At 43.0% G+C, this 15,207-nt stretch overlaps 1 protein-coding gene across 1 annotated transcript; it reads right to left on the minus strand.

Annotated features, from left to right (window-relative positions):
- Positions 1-1,289: 1,289 nt before the first annotated feature.
- LOC111217494 (integrin beta-3-like) lies at positions 1,290-13,491 on the minus strand. Its single transcript, XM_022739391.1, has 15 exons — positions 13,237-13,491; positions 12,018-12,103; positions 10,979-11,183; positions 10,386-10,638; positions 10,061-10,223; positions 9,748-9,909; positions 9,559-9,652; positions 9,377-9,468; positions 9,126-9,260; positions 8,473-8,899; positions 5,187-5,409; positions 4,040-4,140; positions 3,741-3,860; positions 3,274-3,440; positions 1,290-3,152 (listed from the first exon to the last, which is right to left on the minus strand). Exons 1-15 carry the CDS (start codon positions 13,301-13,303, stop codon positions 3,087-3,089), a joined length of 2,361 nt encoding a protein of 786 aa, XP_022595112.1. The 5' UTR covers positions 13,304-13,491; the 3' UTR covers positions 1,290-3,086.
- Positions 13,492-15,207: the final 1,716 nt, after the last annotated feature.

Consider the following 15,207-nt stretch of genomic DNA (forward strand, 5'->3'; position numbering starts at 1 on the left):
AAAGAATGTGACAGTGCTGTGTCTTTAGGGGGAGTGTGTGCGTGTGTGTGCATGTGCGTGCATGTGTGTATGTGTGTGTGTGTGTGTGTGTGTGTGTGTATGAGTGTTTTAGTCCATAAAAGGCTTGAAACTAGTTCAGCCTCCTAAAGCTCTCTCTCTCTCTGCCAGTCTGAGCCTCCTGACTCTAGAAATTTGATTGGTTAAGAACCCCTGCATTCATGAGACCTCATATGCTTTGTCATTTCGGACTCCATTTCCTCTTCCTGTTGTTTCTGGATTTCTTCCAATCGCATCAATTTCAGTTTGTTCTCCAACAAAGCAGACTGGAGGAAGGTCTCTTCCTCTCAAACAAGAGGTGTAGCTACAGTGTGCAGAGCAAATAGAATGAGAACCACTCTGTACAGCTTAGCAAGAAGTATGCTGTCCATGTCGAACACTCACTGATGAGGTGATAAGCTCGAGGTCGCCTGTCTCACTGGCTACTAATGCTTCCTGATGACGCCATTTTTGGCTTGGCTCCTAATTGGTTAGTCTGTGTTGCTGCAAGAACTCAGCCATGGGTTTACACAGGGTTTACAGGTCCCAGCATAGTGGCTTGGCTGTCCATGAGCATGGATATGAAAATTTCTCCAGCTTTTTACCAGAGGGAATCAGTAGGTCCTAATGGCGTTATTAGTGGAAAGAGAAGTTTTAGTCCAATCTACGATTTTTCATGAGAATGTGTCGACTGATTTCAACCAGCCCATCTCCAACATTTGCAGTAGATACTGTAAAATAGTTTAATGTGCAGGTTTCTGTGGTTATTTTGCAATAGTCTGGTGCTGGCTTCACAAAACTTAAGCACCGGTTCTGCTGTACGTTATTGTGGAGCAGATACCTGCTGCCATCAGATGGCTATAAAGAGACTCATAACGCACTCATTCTTGGCACTGAGATTGCAGTGCGCCGCTGGATTTGCATCGCCACACCCATTTCTGTGTCTCCCCTCCCACTGGAGAGCACAGAGAGTCATCAAATGACTAAACCTCTGTGCATCACATGAAAATACCAGTTCACCGGTGTGCCACAATTAATTGGCACGAAAATAAAACTCCATGCCATTTGATTTGTCTTGACAACCATCTCACAGAGTAAATGCAGAAGGAGTTACTTTCTCTATTCAGTTGCTTTCAACACTTATTGCTTTGGATCTGAATTATGAATCTATTTTGTAAGTCTGATTAATACAGAGAAAAAACAGCTTTGATGTTTGAAACGAACCCAAATGTCAAGAATCACACAAAAATTGGTGAAGTCAGGTATAACAAATCTTTATTCATTCCCTCAGTGTAAAGAACTAGAACTAAATCACAGACTTCTTTAAAAAAGTGTGCAAAAAACAAACAAACAAACAAACAACAAACAAACAAACAGACAGACAGACAGACAAACAAACAAACAAACAAATGGAACAGACAAGTATGCAGTGAGTTTTCAGGCTATGTCCTGAGAGAGGATCAGAGCTGCACAACCAAAATACACCTCACACTGAACTCAAATTTGTTATTAACAATTACATGGAACTGTGGCCGATGTTGTGCAATAAAATCTGTCCATATACACAAATAAAGACCAGTAAAACACAGAGCTGCTCAGTAGAAAATTGAAACTATTAAACCAAACTATTTACAGTTCAGCAATGGTTGGACAGAGAACTATTATTAAAGCACTTTTACAAATAAAATTCACAATAAAACAGCCCAACAAACACAAAAACAGGTGATGATGCAGTGTTAAAGAAACATGTCAAAGCATTAATAAAGTTACCATTGGTATGGATTTCAAAAACAATAGAGACCACGATCATCACTGTAAACCAAGTAGTGTAGATGATTGATAGGGACAAAGATCTTTACAATCGGTCCATTACTGATCAAGAACGGTATACCAGGCAACGCTAAGCAGCTGCTGCAACGTAAATAACGGGGCATTCGATCACGTCACACAAACAAACACACCAACTGATCGAGGCAGTGGTAGACCAGCATCTCCCGTGTTGTACGAGGTAAAATGAGTCTGCTGGCTTTGAACTTAGAACTGGTTAAACAAAGATCTTATTCTGTAACAAAAATGCCTATCTCTGTAAGGATCTAATCCTACAATAACAACTCTGTCAGTGGCAAAATCAGGCACTTATAGTGGACATACTTTGACACAACCAAATGCCCTGTTGTTTACATTGCAGCAGCTGTTTAGCAGTTGCTGGGTGTACTGTTATTGCTCAATAGTTGACCAACTGCCAGAAATCATTTACACCCAAAAACATGGGAAAATCATTTGCAGGTTCAAAAATCCTGGAGTTACCGTTTAACTGTTCCACATAGTGCTGCATTCTTGTCAAAATCATTACCATAAACAATTTCGTATTAGAAAAAGAAACGAAAGTGGTAATGCATATATAAGCCCCTGAAGCATGTTGTAATAATGTATTCAAATCCTACAGTGCACATTTTAGGTTCACTGATTTCATCCGAAATTGCCATTGTCGAAAGAAGGCTTTTTGAAATAGGCTGCAGCTGCACTCTGAAAGAGAAAACGACATCATTTAAGATTCAAATGAAACAAGCCTTAGGTGTAAATAATACATCAGACCTGCCTGAAGACACTGAAAAAGACCTCAGATTCTCTATGATGACTTCTTGCTATTAGCTCGTGGTGATTCCTATTTCCATCTTAAAATGTGAGCAAAAACAAAAAAGTAATACCAAAAAAAATCTCAATCAAGACTTCCCAAAAAGAAGTGACAGTGATTCCCTTAAGTGTAACCTGACAGTGGAGTTGCTTGAACTTCAGTCTGATTGCATGTGCAGTACTGAGAAAGCGTAACACAGAAAAGAGAATGCAAACCGTCTGTGACTTATATTAACATTTCTAGTTATTTTTACATTATGTACAAAGATTTCATCACATCATTGACAGCAATAATAACTGCTCTTCAGCTACAGTAGCTTGTCACGTGACAGTGTGAGCTTCTTCTCATCCACCTCTGAACTACTACATTCCACCTTTGTCATTGACCCCTGAGTTTTTCTCATCCCACTTGGTTGTTATTTGCCTCGGTACGCTATGTTGGTGAAGGTGGACGTGGCTCCTTTATACAAAGGATTGTTAGCCTGTGGAAAGAAAACAGAGGGTCTCACACAGAGGGTAGCCATATTCTGTTACAGCACTCAATTAGTCTCTGAAGGAGAAGCTGTAGCACATGTTATTATTTTAAATATATTTATTTCTCACCGTGTCCCATTTGGCTTTGGCTCTCTCCTCCTCAAACTTAGCGAACTCTCTGCGATCGTGGATGGTGACCAGCAGCTTCCAGATGAGCAGGCCAATAAGGCCCAGGAGCAGAATGGCTCCAGCCACCGCCAGGAGCACGACCAAGACGTCTGGGCCCTCGGGGCACTCTGACAGACGGGGGGGGGGCAGAGAGAGCAAGTCAGACTCTCCACTGCACAACAATTCAGTACGCTGATTCATTTGGGTTTCTCTGGAGTGGCAGAGTGTAGCTGTGGTTAAGTGGCTGATGAAGTGTTTTTTTGAGAGTAGCATATCATTAGACGCACACACTGCTCCCCTGATGCTGCAGCCTGCCAGGCACAGGGTGAAATTTCATTCAAGAACACACTATTCTGTCCTAATAATGTTCCCAAAACATGATGCACAGTTTAACTGTCTCAAACATGCGCAGAAACTCTTAACAGTACCTGGCTCTTTCACCACATACAGAATGGATTTGCCACTTTCATCTTCGTAGTACTGGAAGTGCTCCACGCAGTCATTTTCATCTTTGTAGGAGCAATTCACTGCATTTCTGTCATGGACAACTGTGGGATGAAGATAATAACAAGAAGAAACATGGTAATGCAATGATTTAAGGTATCATAAGTTAACATATAAGATTCTGCTCATGTGATCAGCCGCAGGGAAACAACACTAAAGCCTTTCCACAACAGGTCAGAATTACACTACGTACAATGGAGATTAGAGATGGAAGATTTCTCACCCAGTTTATCCACGATTATAATTTCATCTCTGCAGATTCTACTGCAGCTGTTGTCTTCGGCGTACTGCCCTCTCTTGAAGTGCTGACACTCGACACACGCCCTGCAAACAGAGTCCCGTACTGTAACCTTTATGCGATTCACAGTGTCTCTTTAGTGGCAGTGTGTTCAGTTTGATACGCAAGCAGTGGATGAAAGAATAGAAACACTAAGAGCTTAGCTGCACGTACATCAGATGATGAACCTATGTTAGTACCTGCTGACATATTGAGGCCACGGGGGAAGGTTTGTTATCATCCTGGAATGTTAAAGCAATCGTAAGCTCTCAAATTCTTTGCTGCAGATTGTTTTTACCGGCGAGCGGCAGGGCCTGAACACTGCAAAGTCAGTTGTTTAATTGATGGGAGAATTTGTTAAGAGGAAAATTATTTATATATTTTTTTTAATTACATGATATTTCATTGGTCAATAGGCTGATCTGACACTGAGCCCAAAACAGAGCAACATATCCCACCAGCTATTAGCCTGATTGCCATGATATTGGGTATAGATATTGATGGTCCTCAGAATGATCTCTAATAATTTGATCGATCCCTTCATCTGATGCCAATATCAGGTCAAAATAATCCAACATTTTGGTTCATGTCATGATACAGCATACTGAAAACCAGTATTTGAATTTCTGTCATTTTTTTTCTGTGGATATCCATATTTCATGTCTCATATTTTCAGTTCTTTTAATGACACTGCAATGGCAAATGTTTTGATTTTGATAATCTAGTGGGTTCACTGCACACATTCATGGTCCCCAAAGGATGAGCCATTTCCAGTTTGGGCACTCCTTTTGCACCACCCTCAGGATTTGGATCTCATAAACTAATTTCATGGTCTACTGCATGAAATTTGTTGAGCACACTCCTGCTCCCAGGGAAATAAAGCCCGTGGCATCTCCTCTAATACCAACCTTAGGTAAAAAAACTAATGTTTTTAGCCTCACGACTGCTTTAAAATGTTTGTTCTTTCTAAAACAATGCAGCATCTGGGAGGTGTGACTCTCTGCGGTTGAGAATAAGTCACATCAAAAGTTACATATTTTATTTTTATATGTTATTTTATCGATTCTCTCATCTTGTCAGTTCAAACACTCACTTTTTTATGGTGCAGGAATCGGGGCAGGTGGGGCATTTCTCGCAGGTAGCTCCGTAGGCACCAGGCTGAGTGCAGTGACAAACCCCACACTCACAGTTACCGCGGGCGCTGCACAGCAGGCCGATGCTGGACATGCAGGTGTCTGTGCGGGTGGTGCAGTTGCAGTTTTCTCCTTTCCAGCCGGCATTACACTCGCAGTAGCCACAGTTACACTTCCCATTATCTGGAAGAATAAATAAAAAAAAAAAAAACAAAAAAGGGTGAGGATGATCATATAAGTCCTTTAAAATATATATTCTTATTATCTTAACACATGTTCATTCAAATATGTTTTTCAGTGTCCATAATCACATGGGTGGGGCCGGACAAACACTGCTATGAAATACAAATTATGCAATTAGAAAATGAATTACAGAGTGTGCGTGTTTTATTGTTTTAGGTATGTATTGTCTGTGAGTTGTCTGTAGTTGCCTATTAACCTGTGTGTTATGATTAGGCAAGCGTACCTGCGGATGTAGATTCTGCAACCCTGTAATTACTAGTTAAGTATAAAGAGTGACTAAAGTGTTGTTTGCGCAATTATCTACACTTGCATTTTGTGTTTTTTTTGTTAGAAAAGCCATGTCATTCTAGGACCAGTGTTACGATGACATAGCTGTTTGCTGACAGAATCTGGAGGCGAGCTTTTCTCCCTGGATAACGGAGAGCGACCTCACATCAGCACACTAAGCTACCTTAGAAACAAAGGCAGAGCCCCCAGAGACTACAACGTTGTTAGCAAGAAACCAAACAGGATTTAGCACTGGATGACTAAGAGCAAAGTGAGTGAGTCAGAGCCCAGCAGGATCAGACGAGGGGAGTGACTGGTCATGAAATATCACAGAGGGTTCAAGGGTCCCTAATTCCAAGGCTCAGAACAAATCGTCCAGTGTTGTAAACTCGAGGACCCAGTCCGCACCCTGTCAACTATAGCTTCTCCTCAGGATTGCATTTCTAGCAGTGATGGGATCAGACACGGTTCCTGGTGGTGTTGTCACTGGTTAATGGTTAACACTCTCATGCGAGAGAGTGAGTAATATTTCTTGATATCAGCAAGACAGCAGCGGAGACATGTTGAAAAACTTTGAAAACAAGAAAAACCGGTGATATGTTTTGTTAAAAACGTTGCGAGACAAGCCTGTCATTGTAACAATGAATATTTTTACAGTGTATAGCACTTAAACTTGACAAGAGTAGTAGTAGAGTTAGTAACTGTCTTGTTCTCATTATCCTGATCCCATTAAGTTGATTCACACACATAAAAGGGAGTTTTTAGGTTTACATCATCCTGCTCTCGCTGTGAGACTGCACAGTAATACGTCCCATTAATCACATGGCCGGGCTTTAGAGAGCCCGAACGTGGGGGCCATGATAAAAGGATAGAAGCAGGGATGAAGACAGAACAGTTTAAACAGAACGGTACACAGCTGGAAGAAGAGAGGGAACTGCGGAGATAGAGACAGGCTTTAGAGAGAAGAGGTTGGGCAAATTGCCAGGAGAGGAATGCAAACTTTCCTGTTCCCTCTGTCCTCATATTTATGGGCCCTGGGGCTGTGCTCGCTGACTGCTGCTCCCTGGCCCTGCACCAGTCCCCCCTCGGCAGAGGAGGAAATACACAGCCACAGGGAATATCACAGAGATGGAGCTTTTCGTAGCTCCAATTGAGCTGGGGCCGAGGGACGCTTGTTCTTGAAAGACAAAGACTGTCATGACTGTATTGAGACACAGCGATTTAGTGGTCCAAAATTGAGCTCTGTGGACTCTCTTAAAGCGGTTATGGTTTTGTCTGTGTAGGTGCGTGGGTGTGTGGATTCGGTGAGTGTCTGCACCCCGAGCCCCTTGGTGTCATCCTTGAATAACTTTAATACCTGTCTCTCAGACAAACAACCTTCATTTAGAAAGACTCCAGTCCTCTCCCTGTTGATACAAGCCTACCAAATTCCTGGTAACATCTACTCCTTAAGTAATGGTGCACCCACAGGGGGAAAATGTGGGGGTCTCAATGGAGTAAAGGCTGAGATATGTTGACATTTCATCCCTGGTATCGATCAAGCTCCTACCCTTCCCATGATTCAACTTGATAGCATCTTTTAGACCCCTGCCTGCTTAGTAATCACCCACTTCTTTCAAACTCGAGGCGTGTTACAGGACAAGATGACACTGGTGACATTATTTTGTCAGATAAAGCAGGGCAATCTTATCTCCATTTAAATCAGTGTTAATATGCACATTTAAAGTTTGCTCTGCTTAATGTATGTAAAGATAAAACAACAGTTTTCCCATTCTGCTATTCCTATGCTCCTCCTCCTTATAATCACAGACTCAAGCTGCTTTTACATTACATTGCCCAGTGACAAAGCCTATTAAAGTTTTATCACCGTGATTGAGTAACTGTGCACTGAGCTGTGCAGACTTGTAGTAGGGAGCGATAGAACATCGTGCCCCACCGCTGTGAGTGATAAGGACACTCAGGCAGCACTAATTGGGTGTGTTCTCCGACTGCGAGCTGGTCATTTGTAAGCTTTACTGTTTATGCTCAGCAGTCGAAGTATGCAATTATTTATGTGGCTTTTACAAGCAAGCAAAGACAGTAATAATAATGGGGCATTTGCTTTGAAAAGGCTATGGATTGTTTCATTTGTCAAGCTGAGTAACAGGAAACTATGTAAACTGACTAAGGTGTGTTTACGGACTGATAGGAGGGAAAAGGAAGGGAAGGGCGACCTCATCTTTCCTGCTAACAGGGGCATGAAATAAAGGGAATGTTCTGACCCCAAGAAAGACCAGCGTGACGTCAGTAGATGCTGGTCTTGTTTTTTAAGCATTCAGCCCCTATTGGGAAATGGACTGTACTTACAGTGTATAAGGCTTTTCTTATCAACCACTCAAAGCTCTTTACAATACATTCGCCACACTCACTCACACATTCATACATTACATACACACCCGCACACTGACGGATCAGCCATCAGGGGAAATTTGGGGTTCAGTATCTTGCCCTCCAACACGTGGACTGGAGGAGCCGGGGATCGAACCACTGACCTTCTTATTAGTGGACCTCCTGCTCCACCTCCTGAGCCGCCGCCGCCCCAAAGTATATAATAAAGGCCATAATAAAAACCTTCTTACCATGACAAAGCAGTGCGCCTTGAATTTTTAGGGGTTGACATGATTGCCTACCAGAGCGTCAAGAGCACCTGTTACATGTCACTTCACTGGACATGACAGAAAGAAGAAATTTACTCACTGGAGCAGAGCGCCTCTTTGAAGTGCGCGCAGCTGAAGTCGTCACACTCGCAGTACTTTCCCCACACCTGACCGTATTCGTTTGTATGGCAGGAGCACTGTCCACACAAACAGTTGCCTTTGCCACTGCAGATCGGGCTGCCCGGCTTCGGGATGCAGTTAACGTCGTCGGTTTGGCTGTAGTCCTCCACTGAGCAGTCGCATCGAGGGCCCAGACGACCCTGGTGACACTGGCACACGCCGCACTCGTAGGTCCCGTTGCTGTTACAGAGGGGGCTGTTGGCTTCTGCCGCTGCCTCACAGTCGCAACCGCAGGCGAAGTCCACCCTGACCTCCAGGGTATCCTTGAACCCCCGAGGTTTGATGGTAAAAGTGCGACTCTTCTCCTTAGGGCAGCCACGCAACTGAGCGTCCACGCTGAATGACACCTGAAGAGGAGGACATGTCTCTGTGACAATCTGTGTGGGTGTATGTAGCTGTGAGAGAGCCTGCCACTGTGTGTGTGTGTGTGTGTGTGTGTGTGTGTGTGTGTGTGTGTGTGTGATCCTGATTCCTGGTGTGACTGGTATTCTGCAGCCTATGTGCATCCATTCTACAGCTGCTCCATGTCGACACCAGATGTGGGACATTATCAGCATCTCAGCTGCTACGTACCGTGTCTCCGATCTTGAGGCCAGAGCAGGACCTGAGTCCCTGGATGACCTCCCCATTCAGGCAAGTGGCATTGAAGGAGAGATTCAACTCCTCGGGGACTCCCAGCAGCTCCAGCTCCATATTAGAGCGAATTTTCTGCTCAACATAAATTTATCAATCACACTTTATTTAGTTGGTTGTATTACACAGATGAAATAAATAACATTCATTTGCATGTTCACCTCACTGTGTTGAACTCAGGGAGCTCTTACCGCATAAGCCTCTTCAATGAGCTGAATAACGTTCCCAGAGTCATCGGACAGCGTCCCCACGGTCGTGCCCGGGATGAGCTGACTGTACGACTGGGGAGACGCACGTGGCGGGGAAGATGAGTTTTTGAGTTTTTACAAATAAAAAGTTAAAATAAATAAATTCACGCTGAGACACAAGCAGCTGTAGAGCGGCACCACAAAGCTGGTCACGGCAAAAATTAAATTGATGTTGTTTTCAGACATTTTCTCGGTCATGAGCGCCAAGGAGGGATAGTCCTGGAGGACACAGGAAGGAAATGGTTTTCAGCAGAAGCCAACAACTCAGATGACTAATAAAAAGCGTTGTGAATTATGGAAATGTCTGCCTTTACCAGCACAGTAGATTTGTTGTAAATGTTGTCATTATCAAGGTGACACTTTCCATCATTGGGCTGCACGATGCCTGCTATACGCCCATCCAGTGCGGTGTGAGTTTTGGCATCGGTGGTGAACACCAGTAGGTGTGAGGCATCCGGGCGCCAGCCAATTTTCTCCTAAAGATTTGATTGACAAGTAAAAATCAAGTAAAGTTAGTGAAGGAAAGAGCAGTTTAGTTATGCACACACTCAGCTCTGCACATCGCTGCGCATGTGTGTGTGTATGTGTGTGTATCTCTGTGTGATCAGTTGTGAACAGTTTTTATACCTTGCACACCACAGCCTGCATGACAGCATCAAATCCACCCTCTGGAGCATCTCTATTTCTAGACACATCCTGTTTCTCCACCTCCTCAGTGAAGCGCGCTACCTTATCCGTCAGCTGCAGCACGTGCTTGAACCCGAACTGAGCCTGGCATTTTTCATCAAGTCTGCATATATTGAACAGGTGAGAGGTGGATAAGAAATCAGTGAAGGAAAAAAAAAAAAGTGAAGTTGTTAAACTCTGGACAGGTCTCAGAATATTAGAAAATCTCCACCTCGGCTTCTTTTCCCACTCATAACATAACAGCAACCAAAGCCTCCCCACCTACCCATAGCAAGGGTTTGTGACTGCCTCTGGAGGATAGGTGTACATGTAAGGGGACATGGTCTTGTCCACAAAGGCTCCAAACCCCATGCGTAGGTTGCTTGTGGTGCGGCCCATGGTCACAGCGAGCTCACTGCCCAGAGTCTGAAGGCGAGCCAAGTCGTCCTTCATTGAAAAGGAAAGATCCATCAGATAGTAGAGGTCCACTGGGTAATCCTCCACCTGCTTCACTGTCACAGTGAAACGCTTGGTATCGCCTGAGCGGGAAAGAGTAGAGGGCGGGAGGAGAGGGAGGAGAGGGAGGAGCGGGAGGAGCGGGAGGAGCGGGAGGAGGAGACGTTACACAGGATGAATCAGATAAATTGCACTGCAGGTTAAATGAGCTCAAGAGGTGTCTCTCGACCTTTCAGTGGAAAAGATGAAATATTAACTAATAATATGGTATAAAAACCAGCTCAGCTGCATCAGACCATTACAGTAGATCATGTAGAACATTAGTAATGGTCCTGTAGGCGTGCAAGGGCACCAATGCATGTATCTGGTTTTGTACGGTTGATAGTGTCTGATAAATGTGATATCTGATGCGTGTAAAAGTACCTGGTCGTAGTACCATGTGAAGTCTCTGAGGTTTTATCTGAATGACATCGTCAGCTGTGCCCGAGGCCTTGTCGCTGAGCGGGACATCCTCCTCAATAGTCATTGTGCTGGAGGGAAACTCCAGAGACGTCGTACTGCACCCTCCTTCCAGCAGGTTCTGCTTCAGGTCGCAGCGGGACACACTGGATCCCCCCTTACCAAATTCCTTAAACAACCACATCCGATAAGTTAAGCATTCAAGGAATTGATAAGTCAATAAAGGACCATTACATAAAAGAGAATGAATAGGAAAAAGCATTTTTGGTTTGTTGCTTTATCCACCCAATAGCGGGCTTCTGTGTCTCTCCCATGCACCGGGGCTGGTTTCACAAAGACAGACTTTTTTACCGTTGCTTAGATATTACAAATAGACTTCAGATAGACGTCTGAATTCTCAATGAATTCTGAGTAAAATTAAGACTTTTTTCAAAAAAAATAAAAAATAAAAGGCCAACAGAGGAACCACATCCAACCACTCAGCTCTGTTTACTCCAGCAGAAAATGTTTGTCTTTTGGAAGAATTCAACAGTTACAAAGACATTTTACTTGAGGAGTGAAACAATAAAAAGAAGAGTCTGATTTGGTGTTTACAAACTGTCCCCTTCTCTTCGCTCTCTCCATAACTGTGTTAGCAAACCACTGTTTTCCTGTTTTTTGTTGTTTCGTGCTTGTGGTCAGTGCTGGTGTTATTGATTGTTACCACAATCAATAACACCAGCACTGGTAACATTGGTCTAAGGCCCGAGTTAGCCTGTGTACTTAAAAGGTGTTTAATGTTTCTGGCTTAAAATGAGTCAGTCTGTATTTTTGTGAAATGGTCTTACTTGTATTAAAGTACTCTATGAGCAACATTAAGAGTCTGTTGAGAGCATGTTGAGGAGTCAAGCTGAACAAACAGCAACAAGAAGAATGCAGTTGGGAAATGAGGGTTTCTGTTGCAACTTGCTGCACTGAGCGATGATGTGACTAGACACAATGTGTATGTGTGTTGTGTTTTTACCTCCTGAAAGCACCATGCACAGCTGGGGTGAACAGCCAAGCACTGTCGACAAGTGGTGACTCCTCGTGATGTGCAGATGTTGAAACCTTTGACAATAATGGCAACAACACATGTAACACAAAATACATTTCTTCTTTCCTTATATAGAGTCATGGTTGAAGCACAGTGACACATTTATAAAGAATTGGATCGAAAGTATTATGCAACTCTAACCAACCAACCAACCAACCATAAACACTGATACCATGGCTATCAGGTTCTGTCTTTCACAAGAGCGCTGTTCACACGTGAAAATGCTTTTTCAAGTCTCCACTACATTAATAATGCCAATCCTCATTATGCTCTCAGAAAGTTATTTGAGTATGTTAGCAAACTGCACCAAACCTGTTATTCGATGTAAGTCCGCACACATACATTAATACCAAACTCTATCTGTTATCTAGTGTGGTCTATGGGTGTGGCTCACTTGAGCTAAACACAAGAGCACAGTCACTAATGTTAATTCACCCATGTAAAAAGTGTGAAATATGAGTAAAGATCAACAATCTGAAAGAAGATATATGAAAACTTGAATATCTGCCTGACATCATATAAACACTCAAATCAACTGGCTAAAAAGGGCTCCTAATGTAAATACACACAACTGATGGATTTGATAAGACACATATATGATTCTTCAGTTACAGCACTTGAGCTATTCCAAATAAACCCAACGGTAGGCTACAGACTGTAGAAAAGTCTGCCAGTGTTTTTTTTATTCATTTATTTATTCGTTAGGTTGGTTTTTGGCTTAATTAAGAGAACGTAAACCCATGAAGTACACATATATACTGTATATGTACACTCAGTTATATACTGACAATTAAAGAAAAAAGAAAAAAAAAAGAAATCCTTGAAGTGACTGAGTCTGTGGAGGAGCCCAGCTCTAGGAAACAGTTTTCACTCCCTTATAAGGAAAGGTGGAGAAAGCTCCAGCGGAGCAGCGCAATTACAACCAGCACTGCGGCTCCATTCACGTCAACCAACAGTGAATTACTCTTATTAGAGAACATTAGCCTATATTGAACAACTTTTACCATCAGCACATATAAAGTAAAATATATACCTTCGGGGATGCCCTACAACTCGGGTTGTACGCCCCCCCCCCCCTCCCCCCTCCAGCCCGCCTGAGCAGGTGAGCAACTTTTAAAAGTTGCCCAAAGAATAAAAAACATCTTACCGAAAACTTGTGATGCCGACAGCAAGAAGAGAAACAGGATCACTTGACGGTTTAAAAACGTCCCCATGGCTGAAGAGTAACGGAGCCGAGCTGACACGAGCAGTCTGTGCGCCCTGTGGGCTTGTTCACTTCAACTTGAACGCCTTTCCTCATTCTTGACTTGACTGAACGCATGTTGGGTCACACAGCTTTACCTCATACATGAAACTCTTTCCCCTCAGTCAGCTCCGTGTTTGACATGCAGAGACCCGTCTCTCTCTGCTACCATCACCCTTTAACACAACCTTGACTGATCACGACAAATCACTCAAAGCTGCTTCATTTCACTTCATTTTCAAACAGTGACAGACTTTAACCACCACTGTGGTTTTATTACGTTTTCTCAAGAAACAGCTTGACAGATTCTTTAGGTCTCTACATCAAATGGATGTATTTTAGCTTTAGTTTACTTCATAATTAAACTATACAAAGGAAATCAATCAAACTGCGACTTTAGAACACAATGCCACATTATGAATATCTATTAATAAGTGATTTACTACATTTTTTTCTTTAACTTCTGCACAGTCACTTAGCAACCACTACATTCACTAATACTGACCTTTTTCCAGTTGACCTCTGTTTCAGCTGCGACTTGACCATCAACACTAACATTAATGCACATTCATGTCTATTATTTTGTGAACTTACTGCAAACTGAGAACATGGTTAGAATTAGTGCGGGAATATCTCTGCGGTGGTAGGGCGAATATTGAACTTAATGTGGCGGTGGTATTAAATCCTGGAGATGGGCAGCATGTTGGACACATGCCTGCGGTGCTCAGGAGTTTGATGCTGCTTCCAGCACAGTTGCTGCTGCTGCAGATACAGTTCATCTGAGACCACACAGCGCTTCTCTCGTTCAGTAAAGAGGTATAAAGTGACTTAGTCCTATTAAATGTAAACCGCTTGGCATGTCACCCTGCCCTCTACTGGACTGAAGAGAGAACAGCATAACAGTTAATAGATAAACTGCACAAAAACCTATAGATAATCCTGCCATGAAACCCTGAATATCCACTTAGAACTGGCTTCAAAATCAAATCAAATTTGTTTGATTCAATCAAGTCAAGTTTATTTATAAAGCAAATTTAAAACAACCAGAGTTGACCAAAGTGCTGTTTGATAAAATACAAAGAAAATAGAATAATATGGCAACAGCCATAAGGAAACAAAAAGCAAGGCGAGAATATTTGAGATGACAAACTATCCCACATTTATAAGACAGACAGGGAACAGTTTACAATATAAAACACAAGGATAAAAGTGAAAAAACAAAACATTAAGGAAACTCAAAAGCCTGAGACAACATTTGGGTTTTCAGTTTAACCTTGAAAGTGTCCATGGAGGGGGAACACAGCCACAGTGAACGCACGATCCCCCTTTCCCCTCAGCCTCGACCGAGGGACAGCCAGGAGCAGCTGGTCTGAGGATCTGGGAGATCTGGGGATGGAAAGGGGGTAGAGGAGCTCAGAAATGTAGGCTACTGGGGCGCCAGACCGTTTCAATCTTTCAAGAACAAATAAAAGAACCTTAAACTCAATGCGATATTTGCCAGTGCAGGGATGCAAAGTACAAGTGAGACACTGAAAGAATTACCACAAAAACTTGAAGTAAACTTTAAGTTGTGATAGAAGGACCCCTAGTGGGAAAACATGACCTACTATATGATAGGGTCCACACAATAATGGAAGTCAACATGAATAGTCAGTAATTTCCTTCCTTCCTTCCTTCTTTTCAGGCTTCAGGCTCCAAAATGACGAGCTATTGGCGTGTTATATGCGTTCCTTGAAACAGCTCTCTGTCCTCACTGAGTGTATGAGTCTGTTTGTGTCTGCCCCAGAAAACTTCCCATTTCAGTGAATGATGGAGCAGGTGGAAATTTGCCAGCTTCTAAAACAAGGAGGGGGGGGGGGGGGGGGGGGGTATAAA

Source organism: Seriola dumerili, unplaced genomic scaffold (genome assembly GCF_002260705.1).
Source record: "Seriola dumerili isolate Sdu_G_001 unplaced genomic scaffold, Sdu_1.0 BDQW01000044.1, whole genome shotgun sequence".
Classification (NCBI taxonomy): Eukaryota; Metazoa; Chordata; class Actinopteri; order Carangiformes; family Carangidae; genus Seriola; species Seriola dumerili.